This window comes from Osmerus eperlanus, chromosome 8 (genome assembly GCF_963692335.1).
Source record: "Osmerus eperlanus chromosome 8, fOsmEpe2.1, whole genome shotgun sequence".
Classification (NCBI taxonomy): domain Eukaryota; kingdom Metazoa; phylum Chordata; class Actinopteri; order Osmeriformes; family Osmeridae; genus Osmerus; species Osmerus eperlanus.
In genome coordinates this window covers 13,687,749-13,706,446 of record NC_085025.1, presented here as the reverse complement: position 1 = coordinate 13,706,446, position 18,698 = coordinate 13,687,749, and the positions used below count along the sequence as shown (strand labels likewise).

Sequence of the window (18,698 nt, the reverse complement as noted above, 5' to 3'; positions counted from 1 at the left end):
CATTACTGTAAGAAAACAGATGTAGATCTTATCCTGGATGTGTCTCTAATCCTATACTGCTGTGTGTCTCTGTAACTGTAGGTATGTGTGTGTGTGGGTGTCCCTATTCGATGTGTTTGTGTGACAAAAATACTCTGGACGCCCTAAACCTTGATGCTGGGCCAGATGCCAGCTGGTTCACCTTGGCATCCAGGACAGACATACTTTAATTTGTGGCTTTAATCTAGTGTTGGCATTAGGTACCCAGCATTAATAGCCAATTTTATCTTTTGGAACAACAAGACAAAATTCCTCGTGGAGCATTAACGACCCATCGTCCGATGTCCGACTAGACAGACTGATTTGAAGGCACCCCCTAGCGGACCTGTACATTACTTCACCAGCAGTAAAACCGGAGCCCTCAGCTCGTCCGCGGCAGACCAAAGCAGGCATCCAGGAGATGCGCACTGATGAGCCGCTGCTAGCGTGTCAGAAGCAGGTGTTCTGTGTCTGATTCCCCCGAGAGCTGAACGCAGGCAAGCTTCCGAGTCCCACCGGTTCTTTTTGGGATACTGCCAATCACCTGCACCTGCGCGAGCCATGGAATGCTGAGATTGTCTATCCATCGCGCGCTCGGAGAATCAGACCCCGCCGCCCTCGTGGAGCACAGTAGTCTCAGACCTCCGCCTCGCACTGAACAGAATGCGCCCCGGTTCTGGCTTTTGATCGTTAGATTTTTATTTCTGGCTCAGAGATGATACCCGCTCAGCAAAATCATGTTGTCACAACGATTGAGACAATCCCACCCGACACCGTCACGGCATCGCCGAGTCTGCTTCAGAGGATTAGAAAAGTACTGAACAGGTAAGAGATAGTGTAGTAAAAATATGAGATTGCTCTCAATACATATTCATGAACGGGAGCACAAAGGACGGTCCATTTGAGACACCTAACCAGACTGCAAACCTCTCTCTCTCTCTCTCTCTCTCTCTCTCTCTCTCTCTCTCTCTCTCTCCGTCTCTCTCTCTCTCTCCCTCTCCCTCTCTCTCTCTCCCTCTCTCTCGGTCCAAGTTTAGAAGTCAGTGCACGTTTATCAAAAACGTCATATTCATCTACCGAAACAGTGGTGTCTTGGTTAGGTTCGCTATACGTTAACTTTAACTGCACGCGAATAAGGAGTCTTATGAGGGGTCATATTCGGTTAACGCGTTGTGTTGACTTGGCCAGCATCATGTCATGTCAGTGCAGGGTCTGCTTTAGCCGACAATGCCCCTCCCGCCCCTTTGTCTCAAGCTGTGTGTCCTCGTCCGTCTGAGGTCGCATTCCTGCGCCTCCGGGGATCTTTCACCGCGACCCATTCACTCTCAGGCCCCTGAAGACCAGTCGGAATTTGCCGTGAAAAGACAGATTTACTGTGAAGTAATTCTTGCCACAGAAACTGCTGCTGCAAGTGTCCCACAATTATCGTGCGTGTGTGTGTGTGTGTATGCTATCTGTGTGCATCTGGACGATTCAAGCGGTGGTTTGTGTTGCATTTGGGCTCCGGTGAAATGTGTGTTCGAGTGTGTGTGTATTCGTGCGGGTGTGTATGTGGAGCAGTTGCGGTCCAGCTGAGAGAAGAAAGGCTCCACTTCTGGTTGACAGCTGGTGGCGCTAATGTTGGGACTCTTTCTCCCTATCGCTCCATCTAGCGCTATGTCCTCTCCCCCTTCGACCTGCTCCTGCTTCTCCCTGCCATCTGCCGCTCCTTTCATCCTGGCTACTTCTCTCTCCCTCCAGGAACAATGTCTCTGGAGGTGGAGTCAGATCAAGTTGCCCATGGTGATGCTGAGGGGGTATTGTTGTCACGGAGAGGAGAAGACAGAGGGAGAGGAGCGAATAGAAGGAAGGAGAGGAGAGGAGAGGGGAAAAGAGGAGAGGAGAGGGGAAAAGAGGAGAGGAGAGGGGAAAAGAGGAGAGGAGAGAGGGGAAAAGAGGAGTGGAGAGTAAAGAAAGGGAAGAAACAGTTTACTAACTGTTGGTTCGCAACAATCATTTTTGAGTGTAAAGATGCTTGAATCTATTCATATTTCACATCAACGCACTATACATAGGAATATCAAATATGTTGTTGACAAATGAAAACCCCCCAATAAAAGTGTGATGGCCATGCAAATGAGCTAAAACACAACTTTTAAGTTAACAAATGAATGTGCAGTAGTCAGTGGTTCACAAGGAAGTTGTCCATGATTGACAGTGTGTTCCCAAAAGCTATGCACAGTAAGATATGTACTCAGCTCATATTTACCCAAAGCTTTAACTGGCAGATGGAGAGAGAGAGAGTAAGAGAGTGAGAAAGGGAAAAGGGAGGGAGAATAACACTTGAGGAACCTGCCCATATAAATATTGATATTAGTGTTGCCACATTGTGCTGACTTCACAGCTTTGCAGATCTGAGGAGGTTTTTCTGAACAATGTGTGAGGTACAGTCCATCTGTCACAGAAACAGTCCGTCTGCTTCAGCATGTGTCGCTGTGTTTTCTTTGTATTTGACCCTTGGGTACACAGCTCCCAAAGACAGCATTGTCTATATCTGAATAAGACCCATTATTTCAACCACCTAGTCATCAAATATTACATTTACATTTAGTCATTTAGCAGACGCTCTTATCCAGAGCGACTTACAGTGGTACAGGGACATTCCCCCGAGGCAAGTAGGGTGAAGTGCCTTGCCCAAGGACACAACGTCATTTGGCAGAGCCGGGAATCGAACCGGTAACCTTCAGATTACTAGCCCGACTCCCTAACCGCTCAGCTACCTGACTCCCTGTATATTATATATACAGGGAGTGTATATATATATATATCCGGAAATGTTATAGACCACATATAAGATATATCTTATATGTGGTCTATAACATTTCCGGACACACATATTTGAGTCATGGTTGAGGCTCGAGAATAGGAATGTTGAGATGAAAAAAGAGGAGGTGGAGGAGTGAAAACGGAAAACATCCAAAGAGATGAGTTGAGAGAGGACGAACGTTTACAAGGAAGTGACGGGTGAGGACACCAGAGAAAAACGAGAAGAGGTAGAAGATGAAACGAGAGGAGGAGGATGAGGAGACGGGAGGACGGGAGGGAGGGAGAATAGGAGAGAGAGGGATCAGACTGTGGAAGAGGACAAGGCCCAGAGTGTGACTGAACAGTTCCAGTGGGGGATCCCAGGCGGATGCTTGGCAACCTCGACTAGCTGGCATGTGGGGGTTGGGGGGGGGGGGGGGGGGGGTGTCTGACCAAGGGAGGGCTGGTGGAGGATTGTTGTAGGGCATCAGGCCCTTCCAACCTCTTTGGGCCATTCAAACTTCAGCCAGCACTGACTTCCTGTCTCACAGCGCAGCGTTGTTCCTTCTTCCTGTGCCAGCATGACTGTGCACTCTGCAGCTGAGGCCTCTGGGTAAAAGGATTCTGAACCACTAAAATATACTCTGAATGTTGAGTGTAGTTCTGGACCAGAGATTCCCAGAGTGTAGTTTTATTGACCTGAAAATACCAAAGTGTCTATAGACTGGACCAGAGATTACCGGAGTGTAATTCTGTAGACTGGACCAGAGATTACCAGAGTGTAATTCTATAGACTGGACCAGAGATAATGGATGTATAGAATGTCTCTATGGACTGGAACAGAGCTAAACCCAGTTAGTCGGTACAGGGTAGACAAGTTTCTTTATGAAATGGCCAGGCTCTGGAAATTCAGCAGTCATTCACACACTATAACTGACATATTCTGTATTTGAGCTATAAAACAGAGCCCCGTTTTGCAAACTGTCATTAAAAAACCTTTTCGGAATGTAGAGGCTGGATGTGAGTGGTTTTAAAGTTTCATTGGTCGATGGCAGATAGCTGACTCTGCTGCTGCTGTAGAGGTGGTGTCTTTATTGGATGAATGAGGCACCGGTTGTTTTCCTTGTGTTGCTTTCTACATCTGACACACCACAGCATGCTACCGGCAGGTTAGAGACAGAGGGGGAAGGGGTGGTAGAGAGAGGGAGGTTGAACGAGAGACTGAGTGAGAGAGTGACAGAAGGATTGGAAGGAGGGTGACAGAAAGGGCAGGAAGAGAAGGAGCCTGTGTGTGTGAGAGAGAGAGCCAGACAGAGAGAGAGAGAGAGAGAGAGAGAGAGTAGGGCAGGGAGGATAGGAAGGTGTGTGTGAGAGAGAGAGGAATGAAATTAAATGGGTTTTTGAGTTGACTGCCCTACCTGGTATTCTAAAGTGACAGTGCTCCCCAGTGTACTCTATGCTGGAAGCTCCTCATAACCTGACTAAGAGAGAAGGAGAAGGAAAGAGGTAGAAGGAGAGAGGGAGAAAGAGAGAGGGAGAAAGAATGAGGAACGGGGGAGGGAGAAGGAGAGAATTAGCAGAGAAAAAAAGAGTGACGTAGTAAGGAGGAGAGGAGAGAGAGAGAGAGAGAGAGAGAGAGAGAGAGAGAGAGAGAGAGAGAGAGAGAGAGAGAGAGAGAGAGAGAGAGAGAGAGAGAGAGAGTGGGATGGAAGAGAGTCCGAGAAGAGATAGCTGGAGAGGGAGAAGGAAGAGAAAAGAGGTGGTGAGAGGAGAAGAAAAGATGGGGGAGGTGTAGAGAAGGAGTTAGCAATGCTTAGGGGTTAATTGAAAGGTCTCCCTGATCCACCACTGTCTGGCAATGCATGCTGGGATTCGACTCTCAGAAAACAGGAGTCTAGCACGGTTTTATGTGCCTGCTCATCCTTTTTCTCCTCTTTTCTTCTCCTTTCTCATCTCCTCTGTCTCTCGTGCTTTCCATCTCTCCTCCTCCTTTCCCCCCTCTGCCTTCTCCAACTCCCCGACCTCCTTGTCTCCTGTTCTCCCTTTCATCCTCCCCTTCCTCCCCCAATATCGTTTCCATGCCAGTCAGCGAGTCGAAAAGACAGACCAGAAACGTGGTTGAGGAAGGACATCTGGCCTGGCATGCAGGGGCAGGGCAAACAGGCAATTCCTCAGACAGCTACGTACACCCAGGCCTCCCCAAGGACCCCAGAGTGTAGCAGGCTCAGTCCAGTTCTCAGTCCGCCTCTGGAGAGGGAGGTGTGGGGGCGAGGGGAGCAGACGAGGGACTCCCTGTAGTGGTTAGATGTAGCTAATTAGCTAACGTGGCACTAGGGCGCTAGCTTTAAATTGTATGGTAATTCTCTGCTCATGGGCCAACTGTTAGCCTGCTGCTGGCCTTCTGTTCTCCAGAGCCATGCTAACCTGCTAATGAGGCTAGGGTTAGGGAAGTAGGGCATCCCTGCAGAGACTTCATTCCTTCCTCTCTCTATGGAACCACCATAGTAGTAGACACGTGCATGCACACACACATTTACATTTACATTTAGTCATTTAGCAGACGCTCTTCTCCAGAGCGACTTACAGTAAGTACAGGGACATTCCCCCGAGGCAAGTAGGGTGAAGCCTTGCCCAAGGACACAACGTCATTTGGCACGGCCTGGAATCGAATCAGCAACCTTCTGATTACGAGACCAATTCCCTAACCGCTCAGCCACCTGACTCCCCACACACCACACACCATACTTACACACCAGCTACAGAGGACCTGTGGAAATGTTAGATATAACTGTATAACATAGACACAGACCCAGATACACACTCACAGATGAATGTGGGAGGATGAACAATTAGGATACAAAAGGAGAAATTCTAAGGAAAACTACAGAAGAACAGAGAGAATGGCGAGTTGAGGAAGAAAAGAGAGAACAGCATTATCTACTGTCTTTCTGTCTCAATAAGGAACTTGTTCATGTCGACCTAGTCAATAGGCATGTGAGAGTGTAAGTGAAAGTGTGTGTGTGTGCGCTGCACAGTAGTCTCTCAGGGGTCATGAATGCAGGAAGAGGAAGTGAACGACACAGAGGGGTTCTGTGTGTGCTGCATGACATCACTCTGTAACACTCCAGCTCTGTCCAGAAGATTTGGGGGTGGGGGCTAGAGGGGTGCAGACGAACAGAGGGGGACTTAGACAGCCTCAGGGCCTGGGGGGCTGGGGCTGGGTTTAGAACCTGGTCTGGGACTGGGTTTAGAACCTGGTCTGGGACTGGGTATGCTGGGGATGGGTTTAAGACTGGGTCTGGACTGTCTGTCTGTCTGTCTGTCTAGTATCTGTTGGAGACACTATTAACTTTGCATTGATTAATAAGTCTGAGAAAAAAAAGAAAGTGTATAAAGAGAAAAGCAATAATTATGGAACGCTATAGTTTGTGGAAGTTTATGTCTGAATGTTAATGTCCGCCTCCCACAGGAGGTGCCTGTGTAATTACAGGGAATAAGAGGTGCTGGTGGCACCTGTTAGAATCCTAGTAAGACGGGGTAGCAGACACAAACCAGACAAACAACCACAAACTATTGCATAATAATGGCAGTATTCGGGATCTATATATGTTGTTCCGTGAAAAGCCACAGAGAATATTTTTGCTGAACGCTAATGCATAATAAATGCTGTTTTTGTTGGACTTCTAACCCTGGATCTCCGCGTCTGCATATCTTTGATTGTGAGTCATTAATCTTCCTCCAGCTTGGACAGCGACTATTTGCATGGAATACTTGTGTTGCTTTGTTATAATCTAAATAAAGTATATAGTATCAGAGCATATAGAAAATATAGTATCAGAGATAGAGAGATCGTCTTCCATCGTTACTATAGATGGCAATTGTAGTGTAGAGTAGGGGTGTAACGATACACTCAGCTCATGATACAATACGTATCACGATACTGGGTGTACGATACAATACGTATCACAATATTTTTAACAACATTTTAAATGAAACTGAAATTCAATTAACAGATTCATTTCCAAAACATTAAACATTTTCAATAATTTTCTTTGTTGTACATACAATTTAGTTAACTCAGATCAAGTGATTTTCTGGGAATGCAATGAATGCACGCATGACGCAGGTGCAGAGTAGGTCGCGTGCTGGTAGCTCAACCAATAGGATCAAACGGACGTCATATTGTAAAAACATTGCCATAACTCTACGATACATATTGTCAACATTTTGTATTGCGATATATTGTTCCACAATATATTGTTACACCCCTAGTGTAGAGTGATGGATGTAAGGTGTGTGCTTGTGTATTGTTGGAATGTTGGTAATGCAGTTTGAATCCCTACATTGTGCTATCAAGGCCTATTGATTCCCCCTCAATCTTGGCTTTAGCTTTGGCGTCTTTTGTTCTTGGTTGCCTTTTGTGTTTGAAGCTTCTGGATGGGAGCTAAGCGACCCAGGGGGGTCAATCAGTACACTCGGGCCATCACACACGCTCTTTCTCTCCTTCTCAAGTCACACACACACACACACACACACACACACAAATGTGTGGGAGAGCATAACAGGAGAAAAGAAACACATTGAGAGAAAATGGGAGGCGAGGGGAGGGAGGAGAGCAGAGGAGGAGGAGGGGAGGGGAGGTAAAAGAGCAGGGGAGGAGGAAAGAGGAGGAGAGGGGAGGAGAGCAGGGGAGGGGGAGGAAGAGAGGGGGTGTACGAGAAGGGGGGAGGCGGAAGGGAGAGGAGCATGGCGTGCGCGAGGGTGTCAGAGCGTCATCCTCCTGCCTCTCAGGCAAAGATGGTGCTTGTCTCTCTGTGATGGAGCACGAAATACACTGCCAGGGATAGAGAGAGAGACCCTAGGCTTTCTTATCACATTAAATCTCTGACAAGTAAACCCTGGGGTTCTCTTAGATGCTAAACACCATATCATTGACCAGTAGATTTCCACCTACCTATGTAAACTAGATGGAACTGTAACTGAGTAGCTGTGTAACTGTCTGACACTTGTGTCACTACAATGCGACTCCTCCCTCATCAGGAGGTCTGTTGCCTGACTGGCATTTATTACACTGGGGGGGACATGAATTATTCATGAACAGGGGAGATCGAGATCATATCATTGGTCTATGTGTGGGTGGGAGCGCAGGCAGGGAGGGACATTAACAAACACTGATTGTGATTATAATAGTGGCAACTATCCCCTGTGTGTGTGTGTGTGTGTGTGTGTGTGTGTGTGCGTGCGTGTGTGCGATTATACATGCATTCCCCATGGGAGATTAGAACAGATGATTGGACTAATAGCCATGAAAAGTGAAATTGATTGGCTAACAGCTTCTGCTTTTTTCCTTTATTAGTCACGTCACAAGCATACCCGATACAGAGTATACTGATGTGTCTGTCTGTCCATCCCTCTATCCCTCCATCCCAGTCTCCCCCATCCCTCCATCCCTCCATCCCTCCATCCTTCCATCCTTGTCCCTCTCTCAAATGGCTGGTGGCTGTCAGGCCCCATCATGAGCTGTGTTTCTGCCTTCCATCCTTCATACCCCCCACACTGTTCCTCTCTTTTCCTCTTTTTGCCACTCGCTCTCTCTCTCTCCCTCCTTTTTTTCCTCTCTCTCTCTCTCTCTCTGCCCCCCCCCCCTCTATGTTTCTCTCTGCCCCCCCCCCCCTCTCTCCAGTGCTGAGGAGGCTCTTTGTATTCTGTGCAGCAAGCCTGGGTGCCTGTCTCTCTCTCTCTCTCTCTCTCTTTCCTTCTCTCTCTCTCCCTCTCCTTCTCTCCGTCTCTCTTCCACTCTCTCAGCAGTGAGATCAGCCCTGATGTGTATGTACTCCTGGAGGTCAGAAGAGTAGTTATGTGTCCAGACTGTGCCAGACTGGTCAGATCTGTATTGAAGTGGAATAGATTACTGGTCTGGTCTGCTCTGTGTTAAGGTGGAATAAACTAATAGGCTTGTCTCATCTGGAAGTGATGTGTCATTTGTCAATTTGTGCGTCGAATGGGGTTTGGTCTCTGAGAGGGAAAAGAGGGTAGGAGAGATGGAAACAGGGACAGGAATAGAGGAAGAGAGAGAGGAAGGGAGAGAGGAAGGGAGAGAGGGAGGGAGGAATGGAGGATGGGAGACTTTAACTCTCCAGATGAAGTGTGTCCTCTCTAGGCCTTTGTCGTTTCCTCTATCCCTCACGCTCACATTCGGGCTAATTAGAGCTGTCTACCTCTATCCATCTCTCTATCCCGCCATCCCTCCATCCCAGGCTCTACGGCCCTCATCCTTTCCCTTTGTCCTTGAGATGAGAAGACCTCTCTCATCCTTATCCTTACTCGATTATCACTGTCTTTATTCTGGAGTGGAAGACTGAGAGTAAGGGAGGCCGGGAGAGGGGGAGGCTGAAAGGCTGAGAGAGAGGGAGGCTGAGAGGCTGGGAAAGAGGGAGGCTGAGAGAGAGGGAGGCTGAGAGGCTGAGAAAGAGGGAGGCTGGGAGTCAGAGAGGCTGAGAGAGAGGGATGCTGAGAGGCTGGGAAAGAGGGAGGCTGGGGGAAAGGGAGGCTGAGAGGCTGAGAAAGAGGGATGCTGAGAGGCTGTGAAAGAGGGAGGCTGGGAGAAAGGGAGGCTGAGAGGCTGGGAGAGTATAAGGCCGGCAGGCGAGGAGGGGAACTGGCCCAGTGGTTGGATGCTGAGAGGGAGGGGAGGGTGGGAGCTGGGTGAGAAATAGGCTGGGAGGCTGAGAGAGGCTGAGGGGCTGAGAGGCTGAGAGAGCAGATATGAGGCAGGGTGGGAGGCTGAGATGCTAAAAGGCTGAGAAGGGGTTTATTTTGTCAAGGTTAATTCAACAGGATGGTATATACCTGAGGGCTACAGGCTTCTAGTCAGAGTGGAATGCAAAGAGAGGGGAAGGGGGGGGATGTTAGATGGAGCGAAGTAAAAGAGAGAGATAGAGAGAGGGAGGAAAGAGCTAAATATATTTATGAGGAAAGGAAAGTCTCTCCTCATATTTTGAGTTTGATCAGTAGAGGTCTTCAGTTAGTATAACCTGAAGCCATAAGTCCTGGTTGAAGAAAAAAAGAGAAACATACATATTCACAGATTCAATCTGCCCTGTAATTGGCTGAGAGGCAGTACATTGGTTTTCATCTAAATGCTAATTCATGCCTCTTGGTGCAACCATGAACACTATGTTTCGATAGTACATAGGAAGTACGGGTCTATCTGACCTCAGCCAACATGTATACATGTTGCGACTGCCACTGCCTATCACATTAATACTGCATTATTTAATATGGCTAGTCGTGTAGGTTGAGTTTGGTTTATGCATGGTGTTAGTTTTTTTCCTCAACAGAGATGTTGGCTCGATTTCCCTCAGGGACTACCTGGTAAAGTGTACTTGCTCTGTAGGCGCTGCAGTGGATAGAAAACTGGGCTAATCATTCTTTATTATCCTGGTGTTGTTATTTGTTCTACTCCACAGGGGAGCTCGTCAGAGTACCTGGACGTGTGTGGGGTTTCGAATAGTGTTTGTGTGTGTGTGTGTGTGTAACTGCTCATTTAAGTGAAGCTAACAGTAGAATAATGAGCTGCTATTGCAGTTTCCAGAACACACAGAGCGACTGTGTATTGTGATGCATGCAGAAGGCCATTGGGATCACAGTGGGACAGAGCGTTGTAGAATGTGTTCATGTCTTTGTGTAGTGTCCCCTTTGCCTTCCCCAGGGACTACCAACGAACCACATTCCATCCATCACTTCTGTTGTTTCTCCTGGGAGTAAATGAAGCCTAATTAACTGAAGTTAATTAAAGAGAGTTGATAAAGCACCGGATACAGGACAAGTCTAGGGCTAGTCCATGTCTAGGTTCAGATCCAAGCCTGGTGTAGGTCAAGTCCAGATCTAGTCCAGATCCATGTCTAGTCCAGGTCTAGTCCAGATCCATGTCTAGTCCAGGTCTAGTCCAGATCCATGTCTAGTCCAGGTCTAGTCCAGATCCAGGGTTAGGATTGGACTCACATATTACAGCTCCACTGTAGCAGAGGACTAAAAAGACAATGTGATATTGAAGCTGGACCAATGAGACAGTCATTAATTATGTATGGGAGGAGAGTTTTCCCGTATGTTTTTACTGTTTTGATGTGGGGAGAGGGATTATAGGCTTTACCCAAAGCTCCATCCAGCCAAGCTGAAGCCACCTGTAATTAAACATGTCAAGACACAAACAATCTACTGCAGCCACAGGACGTGTGTGTGTCTGTGTGTGTGTGTTTAACTGCTTTCCCATCAGTTACTTGTTATCTGAGAATTGCTCATCACTACAGTGTTGTCGTGGAGACTGATGAGATGGAGAAAGTCATTACTGAGGCATTGATAGGAGGGGGGGGGGGGTGGAGAGAAGGGGAGAAGATAGGAGAGGACTGTGGCTGTTCGTCCTGTCGCACACTGTTCCATGACACACACACACACACACACACACACACACACACACACACACACAAAGAAACAGACCTGTGTTGATGTGGCTTCTCCTTGAAGCCTCAACATATGTACTCACTGTACTGCCCTCTCTCTCTTCCCCTCTCTCTCCTTCCCTATTGATCTCTCCCCTTCTCATCCTCTCTCCTCCCTTCTCCCTCCTCCCCATCTAACTCTATCCCTCTCTTCCCTCTTCTCCTCTCTCCCCCCCCTCCCCTCCCCTTTACCCTCCCCCTCTCCCCCCCCATCCCCCCAGGGAGCTGGTGGTGACCCTGGCGCTGGGTCAGGTGCTCTCTCTCCTCATATGTGGCATAGGTCTGAGCAGCAAGTACCTGGCTCAGGATTACCATGCCAACACACCCGTGTTCCAGAGCTTTCTCTGCTACATCCTCCTCTTCCTCGTCTACACCACCACACTGGCTGTCAGGCAAGGTAAGAGCACACACACACACACACACACACACACACACACACACACAGACACACACGCTCAAAGGAAGACAGTATGTGTGTGTAGGCTGCTGTTGTTATTCATGCTGTTTGTTATTGCTCACCACTTGGAGCTGATTCACCATCCAAACATATACAAATACAAATAGACTCATTGGAAGGGGCGAATGGACCGATATAGTTCTAAGACTCTGGAGTTGGAGCTAAAGCAGAGTTGGCTCCTGACTCACCGACTATGATGCAGAGGTGACTTCTAAGGAGCTACGCTCGTTTTTTGTTCTCATGACAGATTTATGCGGCCGGAGATAGCTGTCCACTCACCTGATTGTCACCTTGGCAACGCAAACTAGTTTTGTCGACACCCTTGTGTCTGAGGGAAGGTTCCAAATGGGGAAAAAGGGAGAGAGGGAGGGAGAGAGGGAGGGAGGGAGGGAGGGAGGGAGGGAGGGAGGGAGAGAGAGAGAGAGAGAGAGAGAGAGAGAGAGAGAGAGAGAGAGAGAGAGAGAGAGAGAGAGAGAGAGAGAGAGAGAGAGAGAGAGAGAGAGAGACGGGGGGGGAAGAGACTAGAGATAAATGGTCTTTAACTGTATTTTCTGTAGGATGCTTTGGGATCATTCCAACCTCTAGTTCAGGTTTTAGGTTTCACAAGCCTAAAATGGTCCTTGAGAATTGTATGTAGTGCGGTTATGCTTTTGTGTACCTGGCTCCAGACTTAACCGGACATAATTGCAGCCGATCTGTTCCAAATTTAAAACAAAGGACTAGTTACTGACTGAACAGGGTGAGAAAAACGTTAAAATGCTGATTATGCTTCACAATATCCATTTTCGCGTTTCAATAATAACTTCTTCTTATTGCTGTGCAATAACAGCAGGCTAAGCTATGCAAGTTAAGAGTCTAGAGTTAGTGTTGGAACAGGTAGTAGATGTACAGGCTAAGGGGCTAGAGGTTGGTGTTGGAACTAAGCTCTCATTTCAGCTCTTTACAATCCGGTATCCCCCCCCCACACACACACACACACACACACACACATTACACCCCTGGAGGGTACTCAACAGGACGTCCCGACCTCCCCCTTATTGGATTTAGACGAGTGCCCTGCTGAATTGGGGTCAGAAAAAGAGGAGAGAGGGGTTGGCACTCCTCCGAGGGATCCATCCTTCTCCTCCCACTTTCGATTTCCATCACTCCCTTTCTCCTCTCCTCTTCCCTGTCCTTCCCTCATCTCTCCTCCATCTTTCTCCTACAGACACACAAATGTGTGTATGTTATGTATTCTTCCCGCTGGTGTGGGTTTTAAGGGTGTGTACACTGGTACACACACACACACACACACACACACTAGACAAAGCGGCATATTTACAGCACCCTCCTGTCTCCCAGTGTGTTTCCTATCTGCTGCTGTGTGGATCTAAACCAAGTGAGGGTAGGCACTGCTCTCTCTCTCTTTCTTTCTTTCTTTCTTTCTTTCTCTCTCTCTCTCTCTCTCTCTCTCTCTCTCTCTCTCTCTCTCTCTCTCTCTCTCTCTCTCTCTCTCTCTCTCTCTCTCTCTCTCTCTCTCCTTCTCTCTTTCTTGCCAAGCATATGGAATGACAGAAGCCAACCATTGTTGTGGGATTCACACAGGGAGACGTGAACATGGCAGCATTCTTATCCTCTGTCAAGCCAGCCACCAAGCCAGTCAGCCACCTAACCACCCAGCCAACCTGTCAACCAACCATTCAGTCAGCCACCTAGCCAACCAGCCAGTAAACCAACTAACCAACCATTTAGTCAGCCAGTTAGCCACCTAGCCAAACAGCCAGTCAGCCACCTAGCCTCCCTGGCTGGGTGGCTGGGTGGCTGGGTTTGCCAAGGAAGGCTGGGTTTGCCAAGTTGAGGCAGTAAGTGACGTTCTATAATGGCTTAAATCACTAGGACAGTTGGCAAGACCTGATGAGGTGTTTTTATGTGTGCGTGTGTGCATGCGTGTGTGTGTAGGTGGTTGTTGACCGTGTGTGGGTGTGTTACAGGAGAGGGAATAAGACGAGAGGTAAGAGGAGAGGGGGTTGTCTCGAGGGACAGTTCCTGAATATTCTCCTCCAGTATCCTTCAGCCCCCTGTCCCCGCAGGCAGATAATCAATAATGTAATAAAGCCTGTCTATTTTATGGTTGGAGGGGCTGAGAGAAATGTGTGTGTGCGTGTGTATTTAAGTGTGTACGTGTTTGTGCGTGTGACTGTGTGTGTTTGCCGGGACCCCCTCCATGCCTACCTGTCTCTGTTCAACTATGATTGAGTATGTATTTACACAGGTCCACATGGACGTGTGCATAACCATAGATCAGCCATGACACCTCCACTCACCCCGAAGAGACGGACAGGAAAGCAGACAGACAGACAGACAGACAGACAGACAGACAAATTATGACAAATTATGAACCGGTCTCTAACTGACTGGCTTTGTCTGTAAGGGAGAGAGTGAGAGAGGGAGAAATGAAAAGAAAAGAGAGAGAGAGAGAGAGAGAAAGTGCTCCCTTACATGCTTGGCAGAGTAAGAGGCAGGGTCTGGAAATTGGAATGGATTTAGAAGCATCCCAATTAGTGGCAGAGTGAAAGAGAGGGAAGGAGAGGGGGGGGGGGTTGGCTTCTATAACAGTACCAGTAAAGCAGCTATAGTCCATCATTCCCCTGTGTGTGTGTGTTTGTGTGTGTGTGTGTAAGAAAGAGAAAGAGAGAAAGGGAGAGTGTGTGTGAGTGTAGCGCATGTCCTGCCAACGTCATCAGAATATTTGGCCAGCAGCTTTCACTGGTGATTGGCTTACTGTTACACACACACACACCCAGAGTCAGCCAGTGAGCTTGGCAGGTTTTCAGAGGCCAGTTAGGTGGATCTGGGGCTTCAGCTGGCTGGCCAGCTCTGTCCCTAGCTGTCCCCTCACTGTTAGCTGGGCTGCTGGCTGAGACTCTCTGCCTGAGATGGCCAGCCTCTACTGGAGCAGAAAACGAACCTCACCCAGGGGAGAAGATCTGCTCCCACAGCTTGGAATCACTCCATGTGGTTTATATCAAGTGCACCTCTGCCTGCCTGGAGCACCTTGGTGCAGCACAGTCTCTTCCCGCCCTAGTGAAGGGACCCGGGTTAGGCTCCAGGGCATCTTCTCTGGAGGCACAAACAACCAAAACAAACTCACGGTTCTCTGAAGACTGACTCTTGTGCCTTCTTCCCATAATCCTTTGGGAGTCCGTCAATGCTCCCACATTTTGTTGTTTTGGAGGCCATTGTCTGTCTATTCATGTTGCCATGGTAATGGCCTATCTGGTCTCCTTACCCCCATGAACACAATTTGTTGTTGTTCCTGTTCTTGTGGCATTATTTTGTTTTCTGTTTTCAGTTTCGTGTTGTGCACAGAAGATTAGAGGGTACTTACAATGTCTGTTACAGCCACCCACTCTCATGTCCTTTTGTGTGAGTGTGTGTGTGTGTGGATGTGGATGTGTGGGGGCATTCGTGGGTGCTTGCCTGCATCTCGTGTGTGTGTTCCAGGTGAGGAGAACCTGCTGGCCATTCTGAAGAGGAGGTGGTGGAAGTACATGTTACTGGGACTGGTCGACATTGAGGCCAACTACCTGGTCATCAAGGCCTACCAGTACACCACTCTGACCAGTGTACAGGTCAGTCTGGGAGCGCTGGGTCCAGTGGTCCTGTGTTAACAAGAGCAGATGGTGGTTTGGATCTGCTGTCTCATTGGACGTTGGGCGGATGTGTTTAGTTATTCGGTGTTAAAACCTCCCTTGTCTCCTCTAATTATAGACACGCCTCTATTTTCTTTGATTGCCCCCTGTTTCTCTTTTCTGTCGCCCACCCACCCTCTCTCTCTCTCTCTCTCTCTCTCTCTCTCTCTCTCTCTCTCTCTCTCTCTCTCTCTCTCTTTGTCATGCTCTCCCTGTCCTCTCCCTCCCTTTCCCTGTCTCTCTCGCCCACAAAAGTTTTGATGTCAACTCCTAATGAGGTCAAACAATGCCTCATTAATATTCATGGAAGGAACATCCATTTATGGCTCTGCTATAAACGTTGCCCATTAGTGGCGGATGATTGGTGGGTTCTGGATGGTTAGGCTCACTGGCCCCATTCCATACCAAAGATCAGTTGGCTCATGGTTGACTAACAGCCCGGTCCCAAATACTTGCCTGGGACCTACACCACTCCACTATACTGCACTACATTAGTGCAGACCTGAGGGATTTGGGAGGTGTCTGTTTAGATAGGGATCAGTGTGGATAGTGTGAAGGTGCGACAAGAAAAGACTCCTAGCTGTGAAACAGAGGATTTGCAGACAGACGTATCTAGTCACATGTTTTGTAGAGCCTCATCTATGCTGAAGTACGTAATAGATGTTATCAATTAACTTCGAACTGCAGCTTGTTTACTCACTGATGGAGGTTAGGTTCGTGTTGAGGTTCATGGAAGATTGGGTTTTCTACAGAACGCGAGGGCCCCTTCAAAAGCGAATGAGCTGATGTCCTCTCTATCTCCAGTGTGTTGGCAGTGTATCTGCCGGGTTTATCTGCTGACAGGAGATATCAGCACCCAGGTCACGTTGTTGGTCGCTCATGAATTCATTCTAAAACATTGTCAGTTTCCTGCCAGAGTCGTCCTCTCTCGGCTGTTTAATGATTCTCTACTGTGTGTCTGTATGAATGTCTGTATGTGTTTGAGTATGAGTGCGTCTGTGTGTGTGTGTACTGGGTTTGTGTGTGTGTCTATGTGCTGTGTGTGTGTGTTTATGTAATGTGTGTGTGTGATGTATGTGTGTGTGTGTACTGTATGATTGTGTGTGTACTCTATGTGTGTGTGTGTGTACTGTATGCTTGTGTGTGTGTGTACTCTATGTGTGTGTGTGTGTACTGTATGCTTGTGTGTGTGTACTCTATGTGTATGTGTGTGTACTGTATGCTTGTGTGTGTGTGTACTCTATGTGTGTGTGTGTGTACTGTATGCTTGTGTGTGTGTGTACTCTATGTGTGTGTGTGTGTACTCTATGTGTATGTGTGTGTACTGTATGCTTGTGTGTGTGTACTCTATGTGTGTGTGTGGGTGTACTGTATGCTTGTGTGTGTGTACTCTATGTGTGTGTGTGTGTGTGTACTGTATGCTTGTGTGTGTGTACTCTATGTGTGTGTGTGTGTGTGTGTGTGTGTACTGTATGCTTGTGTGTGTACTCTATGTGTGTGTGTGTGTGTGTGTGTGTACTGTATGCTTGTGTGTGTGTACTCTATGTGTGTGTGTGTGTGTACTGTATGCTTGTGTGTGTGTACTCTATGTGTGTGTGTGTGTGTGTACTGTATGCTTGTGTGTGTGTACTCTATGTGTGTGTGTGTGTACTGTATGCTTGTGTGTGTGTACTCTATGTGTGTGTGTGTGTGTGTACTGTATGCTTGTGTGTGTGTACTCTATGTGTGTGTGTGTGTGTGTACTGTATGCTTGTGTGTGTGTACTCTATGTGTGTGTGTGTGTACTGTATGCTTGTGTGTGTGTACTCTATGTGTGTGTGTGTGTGTGTACTGTATGCTTGTGTGTGTGTACTCTATGTGTGTGTGTGTGTGTGTACTGTATGCTTGTGTGTGTGTACTCTATGTGTGTGTGTGTGTGTGTGTACTGTATGCTTGTGTGTGTGTACTCTATGTGTGTGTGTGTGTGTGTACTGTATGCTTGTGTGTGTGTACTCTATGTGTGTGTGTGTGTGTGTGTACTGTATGCTTGTGTGTGTGTGCAGCTGCTGGACTGTTTCGTCATCCCTGTAGTGCTGCTGCTGTCCTGGTTCTTCCTGCTGGTCAGGTATAAGGCGGTCCACTTCGTGGGCGTGGGGGTGTGTCTGCTGGGCATGGGCTGCATGGTGGGGGCGGACGTACTGGTGGGACGCCAGCAGGGCCTGGGTGAGTACGAAAACACACACACACACACATTGATTTTCTGTTCAGATATAAATAAAACATTCCATATGGATTTTTTTTTTACTACTTTAAATGACATGTAACATAGCACCCCACCCCGCCACACACACCCCTCCCCCTCCTGGTTACTCCTGCTTTCGGTGAAGGCACAGAGGGTCTCTGTGGAGTGCTGGGAGAGCCATTACTACATGACCTGTGTTGTACCATGGAATAGATAGTTTGTTCTGTGGCATCGCTGTCTCAGCGGTGTGTCTAGAGGATGGTCACGTGTGTTTGTTATCACGACCTTCCCCTGCTGGAGCCATGGCTCCAACAGTCATTGTAAATAAGGTCACGCACGGTGACACGAATCAAACTCACCTCATTTACTTTCAGAGACGACAGAGTAATTGATGTACTGCGTGTAATTGGTTTGGTTTGTACCCCCCCCCCCCCCCCGCCTCCAGGAGAGCAGAAGCTGATGGGGGACCTGCTTGTCTTGGGAGGGGCCACCCTCTACGGCATTTCCAACGTGTGTGAGGAGTTCATCGTCAAGAACCTCAGCAGGGTGGAGTTCCTGGGCATGATGGGGCTGTTCGGGTCCTTCTTCAGCGGCATTCAGCTGTGAGTGTGTGTTTTTGTGCCAGTGTGTGAGTGTGTGTGTGTGTGTGAAAGTGTGTGAGTATGTGCGTGTGTGACTCTCCCAAACGTCCATTTTTCTCCCTTGCCATACCTCTAGCGGGAAAACCCTCAGTTTCCCTCTCTCCCTCCACATCCGTCTCTCTCCATTTCCGTCTCCCTGCCTCTCCCTCATCGGCCCTCTCCTCATCCCCCCATCTCCATTTCCCCTCTACTTTATCAGTGCTCCCTCGCTACTGCTCTCTCCCTCTCTCCTTTTCCATCTCGCCCCCCTCTCTCCCTTTCCGTCCCCCTCTCTCCTCATCCATCCCTTTCTCCCTCCGTTTCTGTCTCCCTCTGTTTCTGAACACCGATGTTCTTTTAGACACAGGACCACTGATGAGGCGGTAACCGTGGCAACACACCGGCACTGCCGAGCGGCACAGATGCTCA

The 18,698-nt window shown here is 48.3% G+C and overlaps 1 protein-coding gene across 1 annotated transcript in view; it reads left to right on the top strand.

Moving 5' to 3' along the window:
• The first annotated feature begins 403 nt into the window (after positions 1-403).
• The window catches only part of slc35f1 (solute carrier family 35 member F1), a 31,202-nt gene continuing 12,907 nt past the window's right edge, over positions 404-18,698 (top strand). The window contains exons 1-5 of the mRNA XM_062467618.1: positions 404-843; positions 11,522-11,697; positions 15,241-15,368; positions 17,471-17,630; positions 18,095-18,251. Of these exons, the coding sequence (XP_062323602.1) occupies positions 734-843; positions 11,522-11,697; positions 15,241-15,368; positions 17,471-17,630; positions 18,095-18,251 (731 nt within the window). The 5' untranslated portion in view covers positions 404-733. The remainder of the gene's footprint in view (positions 844-11,521; positions 11,698-15,240; positions 15,369-17,470; positions 17,631-18,094; positions 18,252-18,698) is intronic.